This window comes from Perissodus microlepis, chromosome 10 (genome assembly GCF_051167445.1).
Source record: "Perissodus microlepis isolate ML-2025 ecotype Zambia chromosome 10, ASM5116744v1, whole genome shotgun sequence".
Taxonomy (NCBI): Eukaryota; Metazoa; Chordata; class Actinopteri; order Cichliformes; family Cichlidae; genus Perissodus; species Perissodus microlepis.
Window position 1 is genome coordinate 7,940,626 of NC_140470.1, and position 24,143 is coordinate 7,964,768.

Below are 24,143 nucleotides of genomic sequence, written 5' to 3' on the forward strand. Positions count from 1 at the left end.
AATCACACCGGCTCTGCTGTTAATCTAATGAATCGGTGTCTGCGATCTTTTCTTTCAGTGCAAACATATCCTGGCTGTGTACCTGAGTCAGGCTATGGCTGCGACTCAGCAGGAAAGCGTATCTGATCAGCAGATGTCCCTGCTGCTCAGTGGGACGATGGACCTGTGACTGCAGGTAGATCGACACACCTGGCCCTACAGAGGCATGCGCTGGAGCACCGAGCATCCTGGGTAGAAGCCAGTGTAGTGACATTCATGACACAGCAGGGAACGCTGTTATGTCTCTCTGAAAGACCACAGATGTTGTTCTATTCATCTTTTCTTTTGGAAGAGTTCTTAATCTGTTTTCAAGGAAATAACATCTGTTCGCTGAATATGGACTGGTCTATATTTATCTGAAACTGTCAGTTCATGAGGCAGCATCTTCATACTGAAAGCACTTAAGAAGCTTTCCAGTGTGGGAAATTTAGACTGTCACATGGTTTGCAATTTTAACCTCAGGCGGGGGGAAAAAGCTGGCGTTTAACAATATAAACATTGCCTTTATTAACAAAATAGTTCACCATACATACAGATTTTATCATGTTAAATAGCAATATCAGTTAGCAGTTTTGTTGAAGAAACCAAAGAATGGCCTCTGGAAAACTTGAACATCAGCTTGACCACAGAGGAAGTTTTTCCTGATTAGTAGCAACTCTAGAGCACACTGACAGACAGGTACTTCGAAATGAAAGGCAGGAATGTTGAATTCAGTCAACTTATTTTGACTTACTGTTGAAATTGAAAAAGAAGGCAATAGTTTGACATCGATAGCTGGCTGAGAAAAGCTGAACACCTACAGTACTTTTTTTTTTTGTTTGTTTGGGTTTTTTTTACACACATCAGTCAACATAAACAGTAATACAACGTTACAGTGCATTTACAGTGTAGATGTCTCCATTGGAATGTACTAAACGCTGCACACTCCTGTATTTTAGCCCTTGAATTTAGTCAGAGGTGGATCACTACACACAAAAGCAAATGAAGTGGGGGAGATAATGAAGCACTGGAGGCAGACGCTACGCTTGTTTTAACATCAACAAAACGTGGTTCGACACCACCAGTGAAGCACAGCTAACAGGAAATGATCAGAAATGTCAGTGCAAAGCTCTCATTTGTGTAGTGATGGGTCTCTGTTGACCAAAACACCTGCTCATTTTCACACAAGGTGTGAGAATTCAAATAAAACCGCTGTGCTCTGGTTAATCTTACATGCTCTTGCATATGCTGAGCTTTGAAAGTTACAGCAACACTTCTGTGAGGTTTGCTGCACTATGAGCACCACTGAGAGTGTGTAACAAATTATTTCTCTAGTGTTACCCTATCCTTTATTCTTTTTGTTTTTTACTTCAGTTAGACTCAGTCATCGGTTTGAGAGCTCAGTTAAAATGGCCATGTTTACTTAAATTAAAAGGCTAATGTCGGTGCAGTCTTGACGACTGGCTTCACTAACAGGGCCTCAGGATTCCAGCTGAGACTGTCCATGTGGGGGAGGGCATTGTCAGCTGTACTCCTGAGGCGAGTCACATTCATTTATTCCCAAATAAATCAAAGCAGTGATGCTTTATGCCTTTAAGTGCTTAGATACAGAATAATAAATCAAATTGCAATGATCTGAAGAATCAAGTTTTACTTAGCTTTCAGGTCTGCTACAGTATCTACGGTATGTCATCATGTAGCTCAATAGAAAGCAGCTTTGCACAGATGCAATGTTTCCATGAAGGGTGCAATCAGTTATTCCTCTTCCTGAGCATTTGGAAATGTAAATCATGCAGAGCACAACCACACATGTGTTGTGCTGAACTGCATCATATTAATGGGTCTGCCTTTGCTCAAATCAAATTGTGCTATTTTTCTGCAGCTGCAAGACAAAGTTGGTGAATCCTTTGGAATTACAAGGATTTCTATATCGATTCTCCATGAAACATGGTCTGATCTTTATCTAGGTCACAAATATAGATGCACAGAATCTGAATAAAGTGGTTACAAAGAAATGACTGTACTTTCAGCAGAACAGAGTAATCGCTCACAGTGCCAGGGCGGAAAACCTAACTGCACTTCTGTGCTCACAACTACTCTAAAAGTTACTTGAAGACAAAGGTTCTCCAGTTAAGGAGATGAGAGGGTGTGGGTTATAGGACTTTGAAAATCCCCCCCCCAAAAAAGAAAAAAAGAGATTCAATCAAAAAAAAGTCTCAGAGATACGCATAGGAAATTCCAAAGTGTTGCTCGTCTCTTCCCTGCAGGAAAAAAAATGAAGAAACTGGGAGTAACACCAAATCAAAGTTTCTAAAACATTTCTTCATGTATCACTATAGCAAAAAAACATTGAGTAAGAATGATAATGGATATCAAACACTAGACAACTTGGGTATCCAATAACACTTATGGGCCAAGGGTCTATGGACATTATTAACATCTGTGTTTATCTGGAATTTTCACTTTGGCTACAGAAACTAAACCCCACAAGTAATCAATGCAGAAATCCTGGTAATTCCAAGTGGTCCCCTAACTACGACTTCTAGGAGCCAGAAAGTGCTTACTCAGTATAATAGCCACTGGAGTCGAGCTAATTTTTGCCCCTCTCCCCAAAAAGACCCTGTGGCTATGAAACGTGATTCATGTGGAAGAAAAAATGTTGTTTTAATTTTTCCATTTCTCCCTGTTTTTTTTGTTTTTTAAATCAGTTACCATAACTTCCACAAAGCAGAAAAGTGCATTTTTCTTCCATCTCTGCACTGCCGAGCTCTTCTGCTTGCACGCGCGCGCGCACACACACACACACACACACACACACACACACACACACACACACACACACTGGCACTTAGTTGAGTTGAGCAGTTGAGCAGCAGACAACATTGAGAACATTTCTGCTTCATACAGGTGTTACATTTGTTATCTGACTCTAATTTTGAATTGATATGAAAGTTACTTTTTTTTAGCTCCTCCTATAATTAAATAAAAACTATAAAAACAATCTGTCTGCATACTAAGGTGTGATAAGTAAGAGTGTGAGTTCAACTTTTAAAGGTTCACAAGCCAAAAGTAACCACAGACATACTGTACCTTTTAGGTCCACAAGTACAGATGTAGCCACACAAGTTTGTTTGTGTGTTTTTTTTGTTTTTGTGTTTTTTTTTGAACTTTACATTCTCAAAGATATATATTTTTGTAATAAATAAGTTAATAAACAGTGGCACTGAATGTTGACAATATAAAATATAATGGCAGTATAGAGGAGTGTTTGCAGTTGTAACATTATGTTGGATTGAAGATGATAAGCAGTAATTTTTCTTAGTTTGGATCCCATTCACAGTCCAACAAATCCAGTTAGCTTTTTATATATATATATATATATATATATATATATATATATATGCGCGCATTCGCTGTCAAAATAAAAGATGCGCACCAGATAAGAAGTTGCAAAGTATGTTTGCGTACATAAGGTTTTCTGGAGGAGGACAGACATTTGTTTAGAACTCTTAAAGATGTCGAAGAAGCAAGCTCCCTTAAGCAATTACTTTGGTGTTCCTCCACCTCCAAAGAAATGTCAGAAGGAGTCCGAACTGCAAAAGAAGCGCGTATTCTCGGAAAAGTGGTTGCAGGAGGTGAGCTGCCTTCAAACAAATGATGAACGCACAGAAATGTGGTGCAGAATATGCTGTGAAAATCCCACTCTAGCGGACAAAAACAGTGCCTTTTATATGTACGCAAACGCGCGTTGCAACTTCTTATCTGGTGCGCGTCTTGTATTTTGACAGCGAATGCGGACCGTGTGTGTGTGTATGTATATGTATGTGTGTATATATATATATATATATATATATATATATATATATCTCCTTCACAATAGAAAAGATTTGTAAGACTTGCTATGAAACATCATTGCTTGGCCCCTGATACTTTACACTGTTCATAAATAAATGTCCACATTCAAGGCGCGTTTGACATCTTTACATATCATACCATTGTTCTGTAAACATTAGAAAACTCTGGGAAAATCAAGACTAAAACAACAATTGACACAGATAATACTCCTGTACGGTTCCCTATAGCAGAGGGTCGATGGTCATGTTGATTTGGTCTTTGTTGCGTTTGCTGCCATTGGAGCTGAGGGACTTCTCCTTTTTGCATGTAAAGGGGCTCAGGATCTTGCGGAATGTGACCCTGAAGTCCCTGATTCGGTAAGCATAGATGATGGGGTTTACTGCAGAGTTGGCGTGAGACAGAATGATGGCCACATACATGACGACCTCCAGCTGTAGCTTCTGGTAAAACAGCGTGACACAGTTGAGGATGTGGACAGGCAGCCAGCAAATGGCAAACAGTCCCACGATGATGGAGAGGGATTTGGCAGCTCGGATTTCCTTCTGCAGCAACCCGTGATTTTGGCTGTCGCCGTTGCCCACGCACTTCAGCTCGATCTGCCTCAGTTGCTTCCTGGCCACGTTGAATATCTTCAGGTAGATGCCCAGCATGATGAGCAGTGGCAGCAGCACGCAGACAAAGAAATTAAAGTACACCATGTAATGCATGTCTACCACGCTCTCAAACAAGCACGTGAGCTTGCAGCTCCGTGGCAAGTCCCCCGTGGCACTCAGCGCTGCTGTGATGCTAGCGTTCATAGTGCTGCTTGTGTCAGAGCTGTTGTTACCACATTTCTTAGACTTCAAGTTCCATCCAAAGAATGGGATGAGGCCAATAATAAAGGACAGAATCCATAAAATAGCAATGATCTCTCTGGCAGTTTTACCCGTCATCAGCTCCTTGTACCTGGACAAAACAGAGCAGAGGTTACTGACTGAGGAGGTTTTGCACAAATATCACACTTAAAGGGACATTATTATTCTTTTACTGCAGCTTTGTGTGATTCACAGTTAAAAACAATCTGTATTTATCTTATTACAACCCCACAGTTCATCCACAGCTGGATCCCTTCACTTGCCAGCTGAGGTTTGGTAGATGCTCACCACCAGAGCTGGTTATTTAAGGTGACCGTATTCGCAATATACAGTCTTACTGACATAGAAGTCAAGTGCTTAGAGCAATCTGGAGTAAGAGCTTTTCGGTCCCAGGGATTACCTGCACAAACACACACCTCATATATAGTGTTCTTAACAATATTAACAACCTAGCTGTTTGTTGGTCTTGTTTATTTAAGAAGACTTAAAATTATGCATCCCCCAAGAAGAATTGGGACACAACAAAAGGGAAAAACTGGTAGAGAATAGTAAACTTTTGTCTTACTTGCAGTGGAAATCCGCAATGTACAACCACACCAACAAAATAAAAGGTTTAAATATGCATACAAGCAAAAATGTAAAAGAAAACCAACTTAAGCTTTACTGGTTTTCAGCGTTGGTTTTGTATAAAGCTCCAAAATGTATTTATTTATATATATATACGTGTGTGTTTATTTTTGGTTTAGTGATGATTAGTGGTTGTTAAAACCAATTCAAAATCAATTCCCTACACGAACTCATCAATGCAGTAGAATGGTCTCCAACTTGGTATTTATTCTGTAGTAGTAGATTATTATTACAACAGATGCATTACAATTTAATTTGAGACCACTTGCATTACTTTATATACAGCAGTGAAAGTGATTCAAAGATACATAAATGCATGTTTGTTTGTTTTTTATTTATTTTGTACATCCTGATGAGGACCTTTCTAATCCCAGTACATCCTGTCATCTTGTTTGAATTTGCAGTGATGGTGTGTGACCAGTGAAAACCACAGCTCAGATTCTACTCTAAAATGACACCACTGTAAACAAGACAAAAAAAGATAAACAGTCAGAGCCTTTCCATATCCTCTCGGTGTTGTACAGAAGCGCAGTGTAACTGCGGCGGTGCGCGTTGATCAGGAGCACATTGTCGGCTTCAGAGTGAAAGCACTGAGTCTGCTGCTATCTCTGAGTGTTTCTCACACACAGCTGTGCTTAAATTAATTCCACGAGTACAAAACCGAAACTAAACGTAAGCCTGTTCACGTATTTGCGCTCGGATGCTGTTTCACAGGCTGCACCAGCAGACCACTAAAGTGACAGACGTTTGAAATGGTGCTGATTTTATTATTATTTAAATCAGTCTTGAGCTGACAACAAGATAATGTGTGTTTCTCATACAACCGTCTTCGTGGCTTGTGGACATGAAATGAATAACTGCATGTGTGTGAGGCCGTGCATCAAAAACGCGCGGTTGAGTCACTCCCGTCGTCCCGTTTTTGTCCCCATCATGTGAGATGCGCTTGAAGCACAATTTGCTGTTTCCTCAAAGTGATTCAAGCGAGTGTGTGGTAATGACTCACACACATACTGACAACCCCCCTTCCACTCACACACACACACAAACACAGACGCCTGCCCGAGGTGGGGGTGTCACAGAAAATCCATGTGACCTCGCCCGCTGCGCAGTACATGACCACAATATATCATAACTTAAAATGTGACTTTTTTTCTGCAACGCTCTGTATGATAATGAGAACTTAAAGGTCATTCTTAAGCCATTAGCTAATAATGAGCTAATCATTAGTCAATGACTAATAAGCCCTTTTTAAAAAATAAACAATCTTTATATTAGTAAGCCATTACTGATATATATTATTGATAAATCAAATTGTGCATGTGAGAAATGATCTGTTAACCATGCTGTTGCCGCACATGGACTGTCTGTGGACAGTGTGGGGAAAATTGGTCCGGGAAGCTGCTTAAAGTTGTCCTTTCTCACATGTGAGGCACAACAGGAAGTAGTCTGCTTCAGGAGTGCTCTCACTGATGTAATTGAGGGTTCTGTCGGAGTAGTGTGCACACAAGATGCCTGACAAATGGCAACTACACCCTAGCTGCAATTTCACTTACACTTCATTCAGCTTATACACTCCAAATAAACTACTGAACATGGTTCAGGTGTTAATCCCCTGCAAAGTTCCCAGTTTTCTTCATTCTCCATTTTTTTTTCTGTCCCATTTCCTGAACACAGTGATGTTTGTGGCCTCCTGAGCTGACCGCCACCTTTTCTGCTCTGCTTTTCACTGTCCTAGCATCCCATTAGGCTCTCTCATCCTGGATGCCTGAACCAACCAGGCACACTGTAAGCCGCCAAGGGTGAAAGGAAGGTCCGTGCAGATGCTAACACGCACTAACAAAGGGCCACAAATAGCCAGTGAGGGAGACAAATTGAGGAAACGGTCGTGTTGTTTCAGGGGGGACACATTCACCTAGTGTCTGGCCCCATCACTCACATTGTTCTCACAGGTCATCTGAAGCAAATATGAGCTTTCACATTTGCCAGTTCAGGAGGTCATCATCAACAGACAGTTACAGAGTCAAAGTCTTAGTACTTAACTGCAGCTCAACAATAGTCCAGTGCTTTAAAAAGAGATCTCTTCAAGGCCAAAATGGGCAGGAGAGAAGCAAAATCTACAGAGGAGTGATATTTTAGATTGAAACGATGCATCCCTGTTAGGGCTGCCACGATTAGTCAACTAGTCACGATTACGTCGACTATCAAAATCGTCGACGACTGATTTAATAGTCGACGCGTCGTTTGAAGCTTTGTAAGATCACAAAAGACGCAGGAATAAGTAGTAGGATTTAAGAGTGTAATAACGGACTGAAGCAGAAGATGGCAGCACTGCATGTACAAGGATGCCAGCTGCCGTTAAACCCCGAAGAAGAAGAAGCTGTGTCCCAGAATTCATAGCGCAGCCCAGCTCAGTTTCCAACAATGGCGGCAGCTAGTTAGTTTTAATATTACTCTTATTACTCTTTCTGGGTCACAAAATAAACGTTTAACATATTTTCAGGCGAGAATGTAGCTGTGTAAACCTCAAATATCTGCTCAGTTTATCAAGACACCACATATTTTCAAAAGCGCTCCGACGTTTTCGGAGACGTCTGTTACCCACTAGCTCGATAGCTAGCCGGGGGCAAGGCTCACTAGAGCCGTGAGAACACCGGACTCCCGGCAAATCGTCTTCAAACCCACGGCTGTCTTTCGCTACTCAGGTTAAACATATATAAGTCACTTAGATAACTTAACAATGTTATCGTTTGGCTTTTTTTTTGTATTTTATTTGTTCCTGAGTAAATCGGTTTGGCTGAGATTAAAGTTATAGTTTTTACACAGCTGAATAAACAGACAGCTGATCATCAGAAATGTGAGACGCTGGAGAATTTACTCCGGTGTCCTGTTATATTTTAGATAGCAAGGAGTTTATTAAACTTCACCGAAACAATCTGCAAATTTCACTAAAATTAAATAAACTATCACCTTGTCTTTATTTTTAGTTAGCACATACCTTAAACACTTAAAGCTGTAAGCTAATGATAGTTATTTAAGAGCAGATGCTGCTGGTGCAATAAGCTGTACGTCTTACGTCCAATGGATGATGATCTGATTAATCAACTAATCGCAAAAATAATCGTTTGTGACAGCCCTAATCCCTGTCTGTATGGTGAGAGGATCTTTTGTCTTCGCTTTACTGTGGGGGTGTGGTTTAGGTCTGCTAGTCCCTTCAGAGGGTTAGGGTCACTGCAAATCAATATGAAGTTATTCTGAGTAATCACCTTTACCCTGTGATGCAACATTTCTACCCTGATGGGAGTGGTCTGTTGTATCCATAGGGCATGGAGGGTCACTGCATGGTCTGATGTGACTCATACACTGGGGTCTTCACAGTCATTACATTTTATGGGAATTAAATGCCTGTAGGACATTTAGGACTACACATGAGACAGCACTCTCCTTCACCACCACCATCCGAGCACCAAAGGAGGGCTTATCTTTTGGAGGAACTGCATTCATCCCTCCAGTAAACGTCCAGAGAACTGTTTCCAAAGAGCACCGAGGCTGATATTCTGGTACGTCATGGCAAAAACGGTCACTAGCATGCTTTATGTGTTTTTTGTTTCTCACCACTGTTTGCATGACCCACTGGCTATGTAAAGCAAGCCTTTACAAATTGTGGACTTAATTATGTGTCTTCCATGATCACCCTGGTCTCTTTATGGGATTCAGAGTACTGTGCAAAAATCCTGACCCACCCCTCAATTATTTAAATATTTGGTTCCAAGCAAACTTTTTTCAAGTGGTTTTGAGCAACAGAGAAGTTTTCCTTTGGACATTGGCAGCTTTTTCACTCATTTTCAGTCGAGTCCTGAGGAATGTTTATTTAGTTGTTTTTGTTTGTTAAGATGCTCAACATTGACCTTTAAGAAGAATAAAAAAGGCATTTACTCCTTACTAAAGGCACTTAGTAAGGAGGCAATTATAAATTGTGCCTTCAGGCACTTTGTCACTAACAACCTGTCGCAAAAATAATTTGTTCCAATTTCTTTTTCAAGTATTTGGCTTGCATAAAATAGTATTTTTGCACCAACAAGGTGATTCCCAAAGAGTTATCAGCTAAAAAGTGAAGCTCTCTCCGTTGTGGGCAGTGGAAAAACACACAGACGAGCACCATCAGTTATGGATTGGGCTCCCCAGAGCCCGGACCTCAATGTTATTGAAGCAGTGTGAAGTCATCTTGACAGGGTGGAGCCAACTAAGAGAGTTCAGGCTGTGTTAAAGGATAAAGCTGATCATATCAAATATTGACTTTCAGGCTCGTTGGAATTGTACAAACTCTGTTTTTGACATTTATTCTGTATTTTCGTGTGGGTTTGCATGTTTTGGTAAATCCCTGTAACCATTTCCCCTCCAAAATGTAAAGAAATAAAGGGTGACTCAAGACTTCCGAACCACTGTAAAACTGTAAAAATAACAGCGGTGCCATCCGACCACAGGCTGTAAAGATAGACATGATGAGGATGTATGCTCAGCTTGCAATACATGCGGCTTCCCTTAGGGAGTTTGCTAGTAAAATTAAAGTCATGTTAATGTAACAGCACACTTTCTTAATCATTAGTTCAGTCTACCTAACAGTGGGTGTTTGGAGGAAAAAGAAGTCCTGTGTTGTAATACTTCTTAGTCATCTACAACTACTGGTTGGCTAATGGTCAGCTGATATTCCCACAAGCCTCAGAACTCTCTCCTGCACATGTAGCTGGGCAGACAATGGTGTGGCCTTTTCTTCACCACTGCTAAAAAGTTTGGTGCTAGAAAGTTAATTGACAGTTGCCCTATTTATTTCGTAGCATACTATGTAGTTATAAAGAACATCAGATTTGTTTTTCTTTCTGAACCTACAGCAGCCTCACTAACGCTCAGGCTCCAGTCTGAACAATCAGTTATTCATCAATGGTGCGGCAGCGCTGTCTGCGTCCTGGACTCCCTGCAGAGTGATGAGCGGGTGCCCCCGAGGTCCATGAATAATACAGCATTCTGGCCAAAGAGGGAGGAGAGGAAGCTTCAGAGCGCACGATGACCTGTACTCCTACTCTCACTTCCACCGCCACTCTCCCATGTTCCTCTCCATCCTCTGCTCCCTCCGAGTGTTAATCGCAAAGTACAGCAGGCAGGACAGGGTCCATTTCCCAGAGGGTCCATCTCCTGGACATCACTTCCCACTCTCTCTTTCTCTGTGTGGAAGCAGCGACTGGCTGAATGGATTAGCTTTGGCATGACGACAGCACGGTGGCATCTATCTGTGTTCTGCTCCCCCCCGCCCACACACACACTCCCCGGCCCATTTTCCATACATCTCTCCTCTCATCCCTGTCAATGTGCTTCCGCCCTGGGGCCACTGACCTATACCAGACTACACAAACCTACACATACACACACAGTCTAAACTAACAATACCCAGCTAAATGTATGGCTGTGTCTGTAGCCCAGCTTCAAAAACAATCTAACAGGTGGGCTGTTCACAGCAGAAAACAGGAGATTTTTAAACTTCAGTCAGATTGTCACCATACATGCAAACAGGGCTGTGCGGCATTTGCATGACGAATGGTGTGTACAGAGCATCTCCATTGCATAATTAGCAGATAAGGTAAACAGATTTGAATCTGTAAAGAGTTTTCACTCCAATAAAGACATAATTGCTCAGTCGTTATCCCGCAGATGTAACCTCTCTGTAAAGCTTCATTGGGAAGATTGACTCAGCACTGTATTTCCTGCACCTTGCTGACTCACAACTAAAGCGATACTTCCCTCTATGTCTATTTTTTGAAACATGACCTTTTATGTTGGGGTGCCTTTATTTCACACCCATGAAATGGTAAAGTGCAGATACTATTTGGTGAGTCACCAAATAGTCTATTCCCTTAGAGGATAAGCTGACAACACTCATATCTGTGAGTTAAGTGTACAGCTTGAGCCACGTGTTGTATTTCCCTGTTTCACACAGATTAAACAAATGAGATCTAGCAGGTTAATTAGTTTGCTTCAGAGGTGCCGGCGGGCAGGTTTTGTTGCTTCGGGACTGAGCCAGTTCGCTTTCACTTTCTCCCAGCTGCAGTTTCAGCACACAGACACCAGCATGGTATCCAGCTTCTCACCCAACTCTAATATGTGTATTTACCAAATGTTGTTCATGTTGCACTAATCTGTCCTTGTGCGCAAGTGCTGTCGCTCTTGTGGCGAGATAAACATCAGATTTTGATGAGCCACAGATGCCACATTAGTCTTTCTCCAGACTCTACAGTTGATCCATTTCGGGACTCACTGACTCACTTGCATTTGTTGTGCATAACTCATCCTTCATTAAATTCATAGAGTGATCCATCCCTCTTTGAATGTCTGCATCTTTAAGCATTTTTTCCATCTACACCCTGTTTTCCCATCATTCTCCAGGAGTACAATCCATAAATATGGATCAGCTGTTTGAACTCCAGCCATCAAAAGAGCCTTTCCTGGTTCTTCAGCCCCTAATGCAGCCATGCATTTTTCATCATTTGTAACATAACTAAAGCTGGATTTACAACAACACCAACACTTTACCACACCCAGTAAACATACACATGTGCTGGAACCAAGACAAGGAACGCTCCATTAACTTTATGAAACATGATCAGTTTAAAATCAGCAGCCCGAGGCGAGAGGAGGCTTGCATTCACAGACCACAGTGGGGGCTGTCCTGCCGCCGTGGGTGGGGATCATAGTTTGAGCTCAATGATGTGCATAAAGTTTTGTTTTGTTTTTGTTTGTTTGTTTTAATTTGAAACCTACAGGACAGAGGAATAAAATAGTCAGAGGGTCTTTTTCTTATAATAACAAACAGGGAAGCCGGGGGCTTGAGGCGGGCATTGAGTGGGTGTGCAGCTCTGTTATCTCATGGGGCTTAAAACATCTGCTGCTGGCCTTTCACTTCCAAAAAAACATCTGCAAAAACACTTTTATCTGAGTTAGAATTTCGTCCTCAGGGGCTGTCAGACTGACCAAACTCACACACACAAGTGTATGGACAATGTGAGCTTGGCAAACGCACATTGATCTTATTATGAAAAGTACAGTATGTACATTTCAGTTCAAGCTCAATCTATGAAAGTCATGGAGAGCACTGTTCACAGGGAACGTATGGAGCTGCTGGAAGTTCAAAGGCAGTCAAAGTCCTATTTCTCTATGAGGATGTAAAACATGATAAATGTCATTTTCCATCTGTAGGGTGAAAATAGAAGCACAGAAGGGGGGTTTCACAAGGTTAGTGGCAGACAACCTTCATCCCAGACTAGTGTCAAACTGTCGTTTCTTGCCAGCATCTGAGTATAATGGAAATGACAGCACATTTCAGTCACACAGCCTTGCAGCAAAAACGCCCCCCCCAAAACAACATCCACTTCTCACAACAGTCACTACACTGCTAAGAAGGTGAAACGCTAAGAACACCACCACCAGCACAGAGACAATCCCCATCTGATAATAAAGCTTGTTTGTTTGGGGGTTTTTGTTTTTTTTTCTTTTTTCCTATTCAGAGAAATGTCAGGCAGCAGCGCTCTTGTCCCTGCTGGCAGCTCATCTCTGCGTTTTTCCTCAGGTGGACTGCAGGCACTTTCAGGGGCTGCGCTGTGGAGCTTAGCGGCCTTGCCATGAAGTTCAGGAGAAGTGACACACTCTGGCAGGTATTGATCTCACAGCTTCGCCTGATGTGTCACATCATACATTTGCATGACTGATCTTTGCATTTTTCACGAGCTGCGGGGTTTCAGATGGAAACGCACGCAGCCTGCTCCCCGAGCATCAACATCAGCTGGGGATCAGCTAAAGGAACAGGACCAAACACTCAGATGATGCAGATTTGAAACCAAGCGCATGCAGAAAGGTGGCATTGACTCGACAACCTTAAGATTATGTAACCCAGGGTGAAAAGGGTCAGTTCAAAGTGTTTGTTAAAGCCATCTGATTATCATTCCAGACTTAGGCTTTAACCAAGCTATTCTTACACGGGGCAATGAGCTCAGCAAGAAACTGAATCACAAGGTCACGGAGCTGATACTGATCTTTGCTTCTCTTTTTCTACATGGCATAGTTGAGGGCACTTACTTTCAGCTCTTTTATGAAGATATGGGAGAATGAAAGCAAGTATGTGAATAAAATATCAAACTTCCAGGGCGCATTAAACACATGTACCATTCCTGTTAGGAAATACTGCCTGAAGAACTTAAAAGTAAATAAAGCCTTAATGAATCATTATTCTGGTCTGATGTTTCAGTGTCTTCACACTGATTTGTTCCGGCAGGGATCCCAGCTGTAAAAACTAACTTTCTTTCTTTCTTGATTAATCTGACAGACAAAATGAACACTCACCTCAGAGGGATTTTAACGGCTAGATATCTATCAATTGCAATAGCCAGAAGACTAAAGATGGAGCTCTGAGTGAGCACCAGGACAAAACAGGCAAGGAAGAGACATCCATAAAAGTCCAGGGGTATGCCGATGCTGATGGTTATGGCAAAGGGGATGGCGAGGCACCCGACGAGAATATCGGCCACAGCCAGAGATACCAGAAAATAGTTGGTGGCGTTCTTCAGAGTGGTGTTGATCGCAACAGCCCAGCACACCAGTACGTTGCCGAAAACGGAAAGAACAGCGATCACTACTTCAATCACGATGTAAAAGAACGTAATCATCTCAGCAAAGTGTGGGGAAAAAAGGACTGAAAGCTGCAGGCTGTTGGCAGAGGAGACGGTCACCCACAACACCGATTCTAGTCCCAGGGGAGAAAACAAGTCTTTCTGATGTAATCCAAAAATATTCCACACGTGCGAACTGCAAAATCAGCCATCTGTAGAAAAGAAAGGATTACTTTTTTCTCCACACATCAGGAACTTATCCTCACCGCAAAGTTGACAAACCTATAATAGCTGTTTAATACTGCGTTAAACCTCCTGCCTGTTGCAATCATTTTAAAAAAGTCAACACAATTGACATTTTTACCCACCTTAATGAACCTTTTCATCGTCTCTGGTTGTTATAACACTAACATCGGGCGATCTGCAGAGCGTTTAAGCGGCATCTGTAGATTCGTATCGCAGACGGAGTGTCACCCAACTTCCGACCCAATGGTAGTTTTCAAGAGGAGTGAGAAACGCAAGAAAAAGGGGAAGGGAGGAGGTGTGTGTGTGTGTGTGTGTGGGGGGGTGCTCTGTGTCACTGAAAGCCACGCCTCAAACGCACACGCTTCAAACGCACGCATACTCGCGTGCAGTTACAGTTATGAAAGTGGAATCAAACGGGAGAATCCGTCGTGCGTAATTACGCGCCAATTAAATCGCATTCAGTGATGGGCTGCACGTGCATTACGTTTAACGGAAGAATAGCTTTTGGTTGCCTACGTGCATGGCACGCGCGCGCATCTGTTTCCAATCAGTGCGTTCGGGGACGGCACAGAAATCAAACTCAGAACTAGAGTTGCTCATTTTCTTTACGTCAACCCGTGCGATGAAGTCATAGTTTATATGCAGAGGAGAGAGATTTCTTTCTGTGCAGACAAAGTAAAGTTTTCCCTCTTTCAGAGTCGAGTCTGTTATTGATCCATGCGTAATCCTCTTAAGGTCAGGATTACCTTTTGGATGCACACAGGGACAGCTGTGGGCAAATATTACTTAGAGGAAGGATGTACAGCTGGGTTACAACGATCAGTTACTGCATTCAGACAGTTAAATTTAAATAGCCCCATACTTCATGGGAAACGACTCCCACAGAAATATTTTAACGTAGAAAAGGCGTGTTGTCGAAAGCAGGGAATGCGTCCCGATAGTTCCCACTTACCCTGATGTAAGTGGGCTCTGGCACAAAACTTTAATGTGCGCAGTAGGGAAGCAGTTAAAACCTTTATAGCAACACAGCAGTCACAGGAGTGCATTTAAAACACAGGGTGAAGGCTGGTTCACTAAAACGGAGGCTTTACTGAAAAAAAAAAGAAAAAAAAGAACTTGAACTTGACAATGATTAAAAAAAAAAATCTTGAAATTCCTTTATTAAGCAATATCATCAGACATGTAAGAATAGAAAACTGCTGCATACTGTATCTGTCCACGTTCTCGCTCTGCAGTATGTATGTCTGCCAAATAAATAACAATTTGACCTGTTAAAACATTAGGGCATCTGCAAACAGAGGCTTGCCTGTATACCAGAGAGAAAGTGTTGAGTCCTCAGCTCTTAGAAGAAAAGCCTTTTCTCTCTTTTGTACTTCAGCATGCAGAATACAGATACAGACCTGTTGCAAACAGCTGCAGTAACCATAGTTCAGAGGATTTTAATGGAAAGCATTAAGAGAGCGAAGGAGGACACAGCATGATGGTTCAAGTCAGGCAGTGCTTAATACTGTACACAAAGCAAATAGCAATCAATCTGTATTCATAAAACTTTTTTTTTTTTTTTAGAAAACTATTCAGGAACTCTTTAAGTGTTACTTCATTACAGCTATTGTTTGTCCATTCTGTAAGGAAAAACTGAAACTTATCAGTTGAAAATGCTTTATGCGCAACAAAGCTTGGCTCAAAGAAAAGCCCAACTCTTTAAAAACACTCGGAATAAGGCGTGAGCGACGTTTCAGCCAGTTTACCAAAAGCTGGTTTTAGACGGGTTCGCTAGTAACAGTATGTTGACAGAAAGGAGACGTCACGCTGTGCACCCAGGCAGAAAGGTCACACTTAAATCATGCATAGATGGTCCTCATACGAGCAGAGCATTGGCTGTGAAAATTTGGCACTTTTTTTTTTAAAGGTCAGTTGGCACACAAACAACGCTGATAATTAGCAGGTAGCATAAGTGTAAGAAAGGAAAGGAAAAATCATCTACTTTTTCGCTGAGTTAGTGACGAGCTCTCACGTTGCAGGGCTGTTGGATAGGCCCGTTCTGTCAAACATCAAAACCTTTGTTACAGTTACGCAAGGTGTCCCTTTGGCAACAGGGCTCGATGCACCCGGTTATAGCGTCAAAAAGACACAGCTACTACCCCATACTCATCATTTTTCAATGTTACGTTTTTGAAGGAGAACATCTGAACCCAAACTACAATTTTTCCAAACCCTAACAAAGTAGCTTTTAACACTAAGCTTACACTAGAGAATAAAAAGAAAAGAAGCCAGGGCATGGAAAAAAGCAAAAACAAATGCAAAAAACAAATATCCAAACATAACAGGCCATGATCTGCCACTACCCCTACAGCCACTTAGTGCAGACTTTGTAGTTCTCTAAAACTGGGCAGTTGTCTCCTGGCAGCCAGTATTACTAAAAAACAAAAAACACCTTGTACCTAATGATGAGAGGCAGCCAGCATCTGAAAAATGAACAAGCATTAATGACGCATTGATTTTTGTACAGAGGGAAGAAAAGAAATTGGATCACTTGTCAAGTCTCTGTAAACTGTGTTGTCAACTGCTACATAGCTTCAATAGTGTCTTTCAGCATAATCAGTGTGTCTGTGGATCAAATGCTTGGTTGATGCTGAAAGTCTCTGAAAAGTGACTCCAGTCTCTGTCTGAACACGTGAGCAGCGACTGTGGATTTGGCAGCTTTAAATAACAGAATTCCTCGGTCACGTCTCCAGTGTCGAGCAGGAGCAGGGGTAACGTGGCATCATCAGCCCGGTCTCAAAAGAGGTTGTAGGGCTCACAAGATGGGACAGAAAAACCCTTCATCAGGCTCCAGCTCCTCCTACATACCCATCAGGTCTCAAAGTACTTGTAGATCTGGGAGACGTACTGCATGACGCTCTGCCAGTCTGGCCTGTCGGTCTTCATCAACTCCTTAATGTCCTGTTTGGGACAGAGATAGGTGTGAATGAACAGCAGTTTGGAAGTTGAGTGTAGTTAAGGAATGACGTTTCATTTTCAACAGTGCTACCAACAGGCCAAGCAGACACAATTTTTATAAGAAAAGCTTGTATTTGTCTACATGTCAGCATTAAAGTGTATTAAATGGGTGGTAATTATTTCTATGAAATCTAAATGTCACATAAATATAAGTGCTTCCTGAAAAGTCTTCAGTTGATCCAAGAGGCTGCAGTGAGAGTACTGACAGGATATTTAAAAGTAGAATGGGAGGCAGGGCCTTCAGTCCCTGTTGTGTAGAACCAACTCCCAGTTTAAATTTAGTAAACAGGCACCTTCTCTACTTTTAAAATTAGACTTAACACTTTTTCTTTTTGATAAAGCATATAGTTACTTACTAATGCTGCAAAAGGCCGAGGCTGCTGTGGGACTTCCCATGATGAGTGTTTCTTCTTCACTCACCTTTTACACTCACTATGCGCTTTATACACAACTCTACATTTAATCATTAGTTATTATTAATCTCTGACTCTCTCCCACAATGTGTTTTTCATCCTCTCTCCTGAATTCCCCAACTAGTCGTGGCAGATGGGTGACCCTCCCTAAGCCTGGTTCTGGTTGGAGGTTTCTTCCTATTAAAAGGGAGTTTTTCCTTCCCACTGTCACCAAGCGCTTGCTCATAGGGGGTGGTATGATTGTTGGGGTTTCCCCTGTATTATTGTAGGGTTTTTACCTTACAATATAAAGCCCCTCGAGGTGACTATTTTTGGTGTATTTTTGGCACTATGTAAATAAAACTGAATTGAATTGCAGCAATCCTCATTTTATTATAAAACTCATATCTTGGAGCTTTTAGTGTTTAAGTGTGCTATCTGAAGAGAGACTGAGAGCAGACAGAGCAGAGTGTCTGTGACAAGTTGTTTAGTTTAATTTTTTTCTGTTTGCGACGGTGAAAACTGAAAAAGAAAAAGAAAACTGAGAACACTGGTTTAAGTCGCGTTTATCAGGTTGGCTGTAGAGGATATTTGACTTCATTATTGAGTTACTGTATGCATTTCCCGAGTAATGTTAATGAAATCTGAAGATGGACGTGGTGGAAAATTGGGTCATTTTGAGGGCAGTTCGCAAAATATAAATCTACAGCGTAATGAGTCTCCGAGCAGCTGTCAGTAGTCAGCTGCTTGGAGACACCGGTGACTCAAACAGCGAACGAGGCTTTCACATGACTCCACATCGAGCCGCTCCCCTTAGCTCAGATTTACAGAGAAGCTTCGTGATGTCTCAGCCTCCTAAAGGCAGGATGAGAAATATCCTCCTGGGCTGTTTATAAAGGATTAATTAACACTGAAAAAAACATCAGCAGAGACTACCAGATAGGATGCAGCTATTTATTTGTTTATAGTGTTTTCAACTGACGGACATGGGAATAACTTTTCTGTATCCAAGCTTGGAACCACAAGCATGTAATGGAGACTGATTAGACAAAGTAATGTGAACTTTAGCCTCAGTGCTCCATTTATGCCCAATTCACTTCATTACTGAGGTCCAGCTCTTGGAACCAATGAGCTGCTGGGCTGGGTTTGTATCATGTCTGAGAGAATTTTTTTCCTTTTTCTTTCCTCAAACTCAGGAAGATGCGCAGATGTGGAACAGAACCCTCACATTAACTTTATCACGCATGTGTTAGATACCCTGTTGGTGTGTGTTTACATCAGAATTCAGTAGTTCTGGTAAAGCTTATTCCCACAGGCTGCCAAACTTCAGTTGATTACTTCAGCAAAGCCACTCATTTTTTGTCCTGGAAGAAATGAAACTTGACCTGGTTAGCATTAAACTCTTTAGTGTCAACACACTTACTGCTGATGACGTTTGTGTTTAGAATACCATATACGCATGAAGGAAAAAACATGGCAAAAAGCCCGAAAGCACACAAACTGTACACACCTTAGTGATTGTGTGTGTGTCTGTGTGTGTGTTTAGGAAAAACTTGGGTCTATGACCAATGGAATGAGTTAGTCTTTACATGTGGCAGTAACACTCACAACTAAAATATTTGATTTATCCCAAAATATAGTCAGAGAGAAGTCGTCTTCTTCGAAAATTGATCGGTTTTGGTCATTTCGTAAGGACGATTTCTAAAACAGTGCTGTTGCTTTGCCTCTGTCTGTGCTTTCGTGTGGGTAAGCCTGCATAGGGAAGAAGACGTCACTCACATCCGCTGCAGAAAACAAATTTTAGACATAACATCTTAGCCAAAACGGGATTATGATTTTTTTTCCCATTTTGCAAGGCCTAAGGTTTATCTAACCAACTGAATGAAAAAGATTAGCCGAGTTTGTGAGAAGTATTGACATTCCCGTACACAGTAACGAAGGAGGTTTTTTTCCCAAATTAATAATTTGCAAGCTTACAGAGAAATCAAGGTTAAAAATGTTCATTAAAGTAGTAGTTTAATACTTTAATACCTCAAACAAACCTCCCAATTAATGGCTCAGCTACCCACACAGTGCTTCCTTTGTCTCATAACTGAAAGTGTTCAGTCTGCATCAGTCAGCCACAAGATTAAAACCACAGGTAAAGCAAGTGATATCAATCACCTTGCAATGTTCTTGTTCTTACAATGTCCCAAGCACACATCCTAAAGGGACCCCTACAGAAGCCCAACATTGGCCTGCATAGACATTATTATTTCACAGCAGCCACAGTGATATGAAATATTAGATAAACACTGGCATTAAAAAAGGTTGTGTATCGTGACTAACACCTGTGTTTACCTTATATTTTCCATTACAATGGCTGCTGTGAAAAAGCTCTTTGTCTTGAAGTTCAGATGTTGATTCAGATGTTAAGGCCACCCTGGGTGACCTGTAGTACCCTAAAGGTGATCACTTCGTTATTGATTTATATGTATACTACTTGTACTTTTGTTTCTTACAAAATGCACATAGAACTGATTTAGCCTGGGCTTAAAAAAATATCAGGAATGGCGTTCCTCCAGTTTAATGAGTACTCACATATGATAAATCTCAGTTTAATAAATAATACCAAGAGATTTCATTTTTCATGTGGTGCAGCCTGGCATTGCTTTAGACTGGGTGTGAGCATGAAAGTTGTACCTTTTCTCTGGTAGCTAATTTAAAGTGCAACATTTCAGTGGGTTCAGGAAATAACACCAAACATGCAAAGTGTTTCTGTGCAGTTTCTATCACAGTGTGTCTGCAGGTTAAAGGTCCAGATGCGGGGTGGGATCAGTGTCTGATAAATCCACTCTCAGATGGAGAAGGAGCTAAGGAAGGGAGGACATAAGAGAATGAATGATACTAATTTTGTGTTATTTAAAGCTCAGACTAGGCAGTTAGGGCAGAATTGGGGTGAAGTTTATATAACCCCCAACTCCAAAAAAGTTGGGATTCTGTTTAAAATATAAACAAAAACAAAAGGCAATTACAATTCTTGTAGTAAAAGACATATTTTATTCACAATAGAACACAGAAAATATATCAACAGTTTAAATAGAGAAAATGTACCGCTAAGAAAAAAATAAGGTAATTTTGAAGTTGAGGGCAGCAACACACTTCAAAAAACGTGAAACATGAAATAGGGACATGTTTCTCACTGACATCATCTCCTCTTCTATCAGCAACAGACTGTAAACATCTGGAAATAGATGAGGCCGGCAGATGGGCAATTTGATACATCATTTTATTTAGATTTTACACAGTGTTACAGCATTTTTTGAAATGGGGTTGTAGTAATGAGCTATGTTGTCCTGGTGCAGTCAGGCTGTTGTGTTCATGGCCACTGTTAGTTTAGGTCAAAGGTCAATGCTCCTTAAGCGAGACAGGCAACCATTCACGCTCACATTCACAGCTGATGGTGACTCTAAACCTAGGGCCAGTTTAGAGTCACCAATCCACCTGACGTGCATGTCTTTGGGCCATGATGGATGGCTGGGGTGCCTTGGACTACTACTGAAAACTAAGTTGTTTTAAACAATAAGAACTAAACTGAAAAAGCAAACCCACTGTGTGGGCATTAGTGTGGTTAAGGCTACGTAAGCAAAGAGATGCCACACACTTTGTCCACACTACTGCAGCAACAAAAATTTAGTCAAACCATTGTAGTCAATATTCTGAGAAAGATAAGAAATAGTTTATGAGTCATATTATTTCTCAATCAAAAAATACAAACTACGATTTCTTTCTTAGTTTTAACTTATACTGTTTCTTGTCTTGTTATTAATTTCAAATTTTTAGAGAAGCCTAAAATGTTCTTAAAAGAATAGTTCAACACATGTGTGTTAAAATGTGTGTGTGATCACTCCTTTGACTAACCACTCAGTATTTCCTATGTAATGACAGGCAGCAGAGAGCAGGAAACTGATGATTTTGGCATTCACGTCACCACTTTGTTTCATAACTGAAAGTGTTCAGTCTATCTGTACCAATCAACCACAACACTAACAGCACTGACAGGTAACAACTAACATCCATCATCTAGCTGCAGTGTAACCTTGGCTGCTAACCTTCATGTGGAAGTTCTTTTGACACGTACCACCCCTCTAAACATTGTTTGTAGACCATGCACGCAACCTTCTCAGGCAACAGGCCTCCGCAGTGGACCCATAAAAAACACCCAAAGTTTGTTGCTGTGAGATATGAGTGCTAACCACTGTGCCACTATCCTTCTACTGCTGAAAGAACAAAACACACTTTGGTATCCAACTCAAACTAAGCCAAAATTCCAGCTATTTGTTTTCTTCACTGCTTATCCAGCTTAAGGTCGTGGGGTTACTGAAGCCTGACCTAGCTGTCACAGGATGAGAGACAAGGTATGTCCCAGATAGTTTAGCCCTTAGGTTTGAAACTGGGGACCTAAGGGCCAAAAAATAAACAAACAAATAAATAAAAACTACATTTTAAAAAAATGTATAACTACAATAACATCGGCTCAAACAGTAGATGTTAATCCAACTTCCTGAGCAAGCTAAGCTGGCTTTAGCTTCATATTTATTATACAGACATACAAATCTGTCAAAATGTTGAAGTATCTGTTTTTGAACAATTTATACTAGCTTTGTTACCAGAAGCTGATAGTCCCATGTTCCTTAAAATAAATACGAGCAGCTTTGTTTATAACTTGACAAACACTGAAGGGCAATTTTTTCACAAAGTCTAAATATTTCAGTGGAGCAAAAGAGCCAATGACGATTTGTTTTCCCCATATAAGAAAAGATTATTTCCAAGGAAGAGTACTGGAACACACTTCTGGGCCAATCTCTGTTCTGAAGTTTCATATCTTAAAAGTTTAGCAAATCAAAGTGGTCTGTTTCCAGTTTGTCTAATCAAAAGCTCTGTTTTCCAAGTGTGTTTGTGTTTGTGTGAGGTCTGGTGTGGTTTAACTCACCAGGGAGGGTTTGATGCCAATGCTCTCAGCTGCCTGGAAAGCTAGAGTCAGATTCCGGACCTGAAGAAAAAAAACCAAAAAAACGCTCATATCGGGAAACAGAGAAAATGTGAACATCTCGGTCATTCTGCAACACCACACATGGAGGAAGAATCAGAAACAATAAGCTCACAAATACCATAATAAACCATACAATATCCCAAGAGACCGTTTGAAGCCTACATAAGCCTCTGCTTTTTTGTGTCAGCTCCATATTCACTCACGTTTATCTGATAAGTTTAAAGCCATACTGGTTGAGAGCTATCTGGAAATCCAATTTAGATCCCCTTGAAGCCTGTAACACAAAACTGTTTGTGTTTGTATAATTACATCTCTACAGAAAGCACATGATGAGTGTAAAGAACAAAGTAACCCCTCCATGTGAGCACTGCTGATAGAAAGTCAAACTCATCAACGTACTGAATGCTATGCTTCACCCTAAACTCGGGTTAAAATTTTCTCTTTCTTTCCTTCGTACCGAGAGCACAGGTCCCCGAGTCATGAATAGAAACTCTTGTGATCGCTCAAACCTTCATATTAACTGCCTTGAGGCATCATCACAGCTGGGATGACGAATTGATAAATTATGAATTCTTAATAATTAGTTCTGCAGCTGCAGACCTTCACCTAAAATACAGGTTCGCCTATAATGTCATCTTTCTTAAAAATTCCGTATGATAAAGGGGTGAAGGAGGGCAGCAGTGGGAGTACTGGGAGGACAGATTACACTGGGAGGAAGGTGGGTGTTTGGGCCTTGGGGAAAGTCACTCAGCAAGAGTTATTAAAGGCAATGCAGCTCAATTGAATTATTCAGAGAGAGATGGGTTGTGCAATGTTTCTGTCGTCAACTTAATGTTATACTTTCACACTGACATAACCCTGTGTACGCACGCCTGCATCACTAATTTGTCACGTAGGATGTGTCGGGCCTTGTCAGAGGTGTTTGTCTATTGTTTTAATCTTGTAGCGGTGGGGTGAAGGACCCACAGTCCCCAGAGAGGAGCCATATTGTTTGCAGCACTACTGTATATACCACCTGCATGTCTGCATTACACAGCCGTCAGCACTGAGCTATAACTGCTGCTCAGTGCTCCAAATCACTTAGACTACAGAAATGGCTACATTCATAATTCATACTGAGGCTGTCTCTTACTGCAAAATGAACAATGTGGCAGTGCTATAAAACCTAAACATATATGTACAGGAAGTCGGTAATATGCAAGTTAATGATGGAAAAAAATCTCTCCTGCAAAATAGCTTCAGAGTATTACAGGGCTGTTATCATCCTCCTGGTGATCTTTCACATGAACACATCAGAGGTTGATCATTTTTATGGCTGACATTCTACTCAAACAAGATGTTGGAGCTTTATGTGCACTTCTGGAGACTGAGTTGTCAGGTTGAACGTGCACTTTGCCCTGCAGCCTTAATCAGAGAGAACATTCATCCTGAGACTGAAGAAATAAAAAGATGAAAGCAGGCAGAGTGAGTT

The 24,143-nt window shown here is 41.3% G+C and overlaps 3 protein-coding genes across 8 annotated transcripts in view; 1 reads left to right on the forward strand and 2 right to left on the reverse strand.

Moving 5' to 3' along the window:
* zswim7 (zinc finger, SWIM-type containing 7) overlaps nucleotides 1-15,883 on the forward strand; it is a 42,493-nt gene extending 26,610 nt beyond the window's left edge. The window contains exons 5-7 of one of the 3 annotated variants that reach the window (XR_014801494.1): nucleotides 59-175; nucleotides 12,967-13,051; nucleotides 13,720-15,883. Coding sequence is in view for 2 of the 3 variants with exons in the window: in XM_084941739.1 (XP_084797865.1) it covers nucleotides 59-169 (111 nt within the window). In the remaining variant the exon portion in view is untranslated. Of the gene's footprint in view, nucleotides 1-58; nucleotides 3,020-12,966 lie in introns of those variants that run through there. The other 2 variants (XM_084941739.1, XM_084941738.1) reach the window with 2 other exon arrangements.
* On the reverse strand, nucleotides 3,426-14,059 carry adora2b (adenosine A2b receptor). The gene is made up of 2 exons (XM_084941734.1): nucleotides 13,737-14,059; nucleotides 3,426-4,818 (listed from the first exon to the last, which is right to left on the reverse strand). Exons 1-2 carry the CDS (start codon nucleotides 14,057-14,059, stop codon nucleotides 4,095-4,097), a joined length of 1,047 nt encoding a protein of 348 aa, XP_084797860.1. The 3' UTR covers nucleotides 3,426-4,094.
* The window catches only part of specc1 (sperm antigen with calponin homology and coiled-coil domains 1), a 75,926-nt gene continuing 67,163 nt past the window's right edge, over nucleotides 15,381-24,143 (reverse strand). For 3 of the 4 annotated variants that reach the window (XM_084941727.1, XM_084941728.1, XM_084941730.1), the window contains 2 exons: nucleotides 22,613-22,672; nucleotides 15,381-17,191 (listed from right to left, as the gene is read on the reverse strand). In XM_084941727.1, the coding sequence (XP_084797853.1) occupies nucleotides 17,102-17,191; nucleotides 22,613-22,672 (150 nt within the window). In that variant the 3' untranslated portion in view covers nucleotides 15,381-17,101. Of the gene's footprint in view, nucleotides 17,192-19,595; nucleotides 20,864-22,612; nucleotides 22,673-24,143 lie in introns of those variants that run through there. The other variant, XM_084941729.1, reaches the window with a different exon arrangement.

Bases quoted from the DNA above. Each gene is read 5' to 3' on its own strand.
- adora2b (XM_084941734.1), bottom strand. From the start codon at position 14,059: ATGATTACGTTCTTTTACATCGTGATTGAAGTAGTGATCGCTGTTCTT. The intron at 4,819-13,736 runs GTGAGTGTTCAT...TGTTTTGTCCAG, and splicing joins GCCGTTAAAATCCCTCTGAG to GTACAAGGAGCTGATGACGG.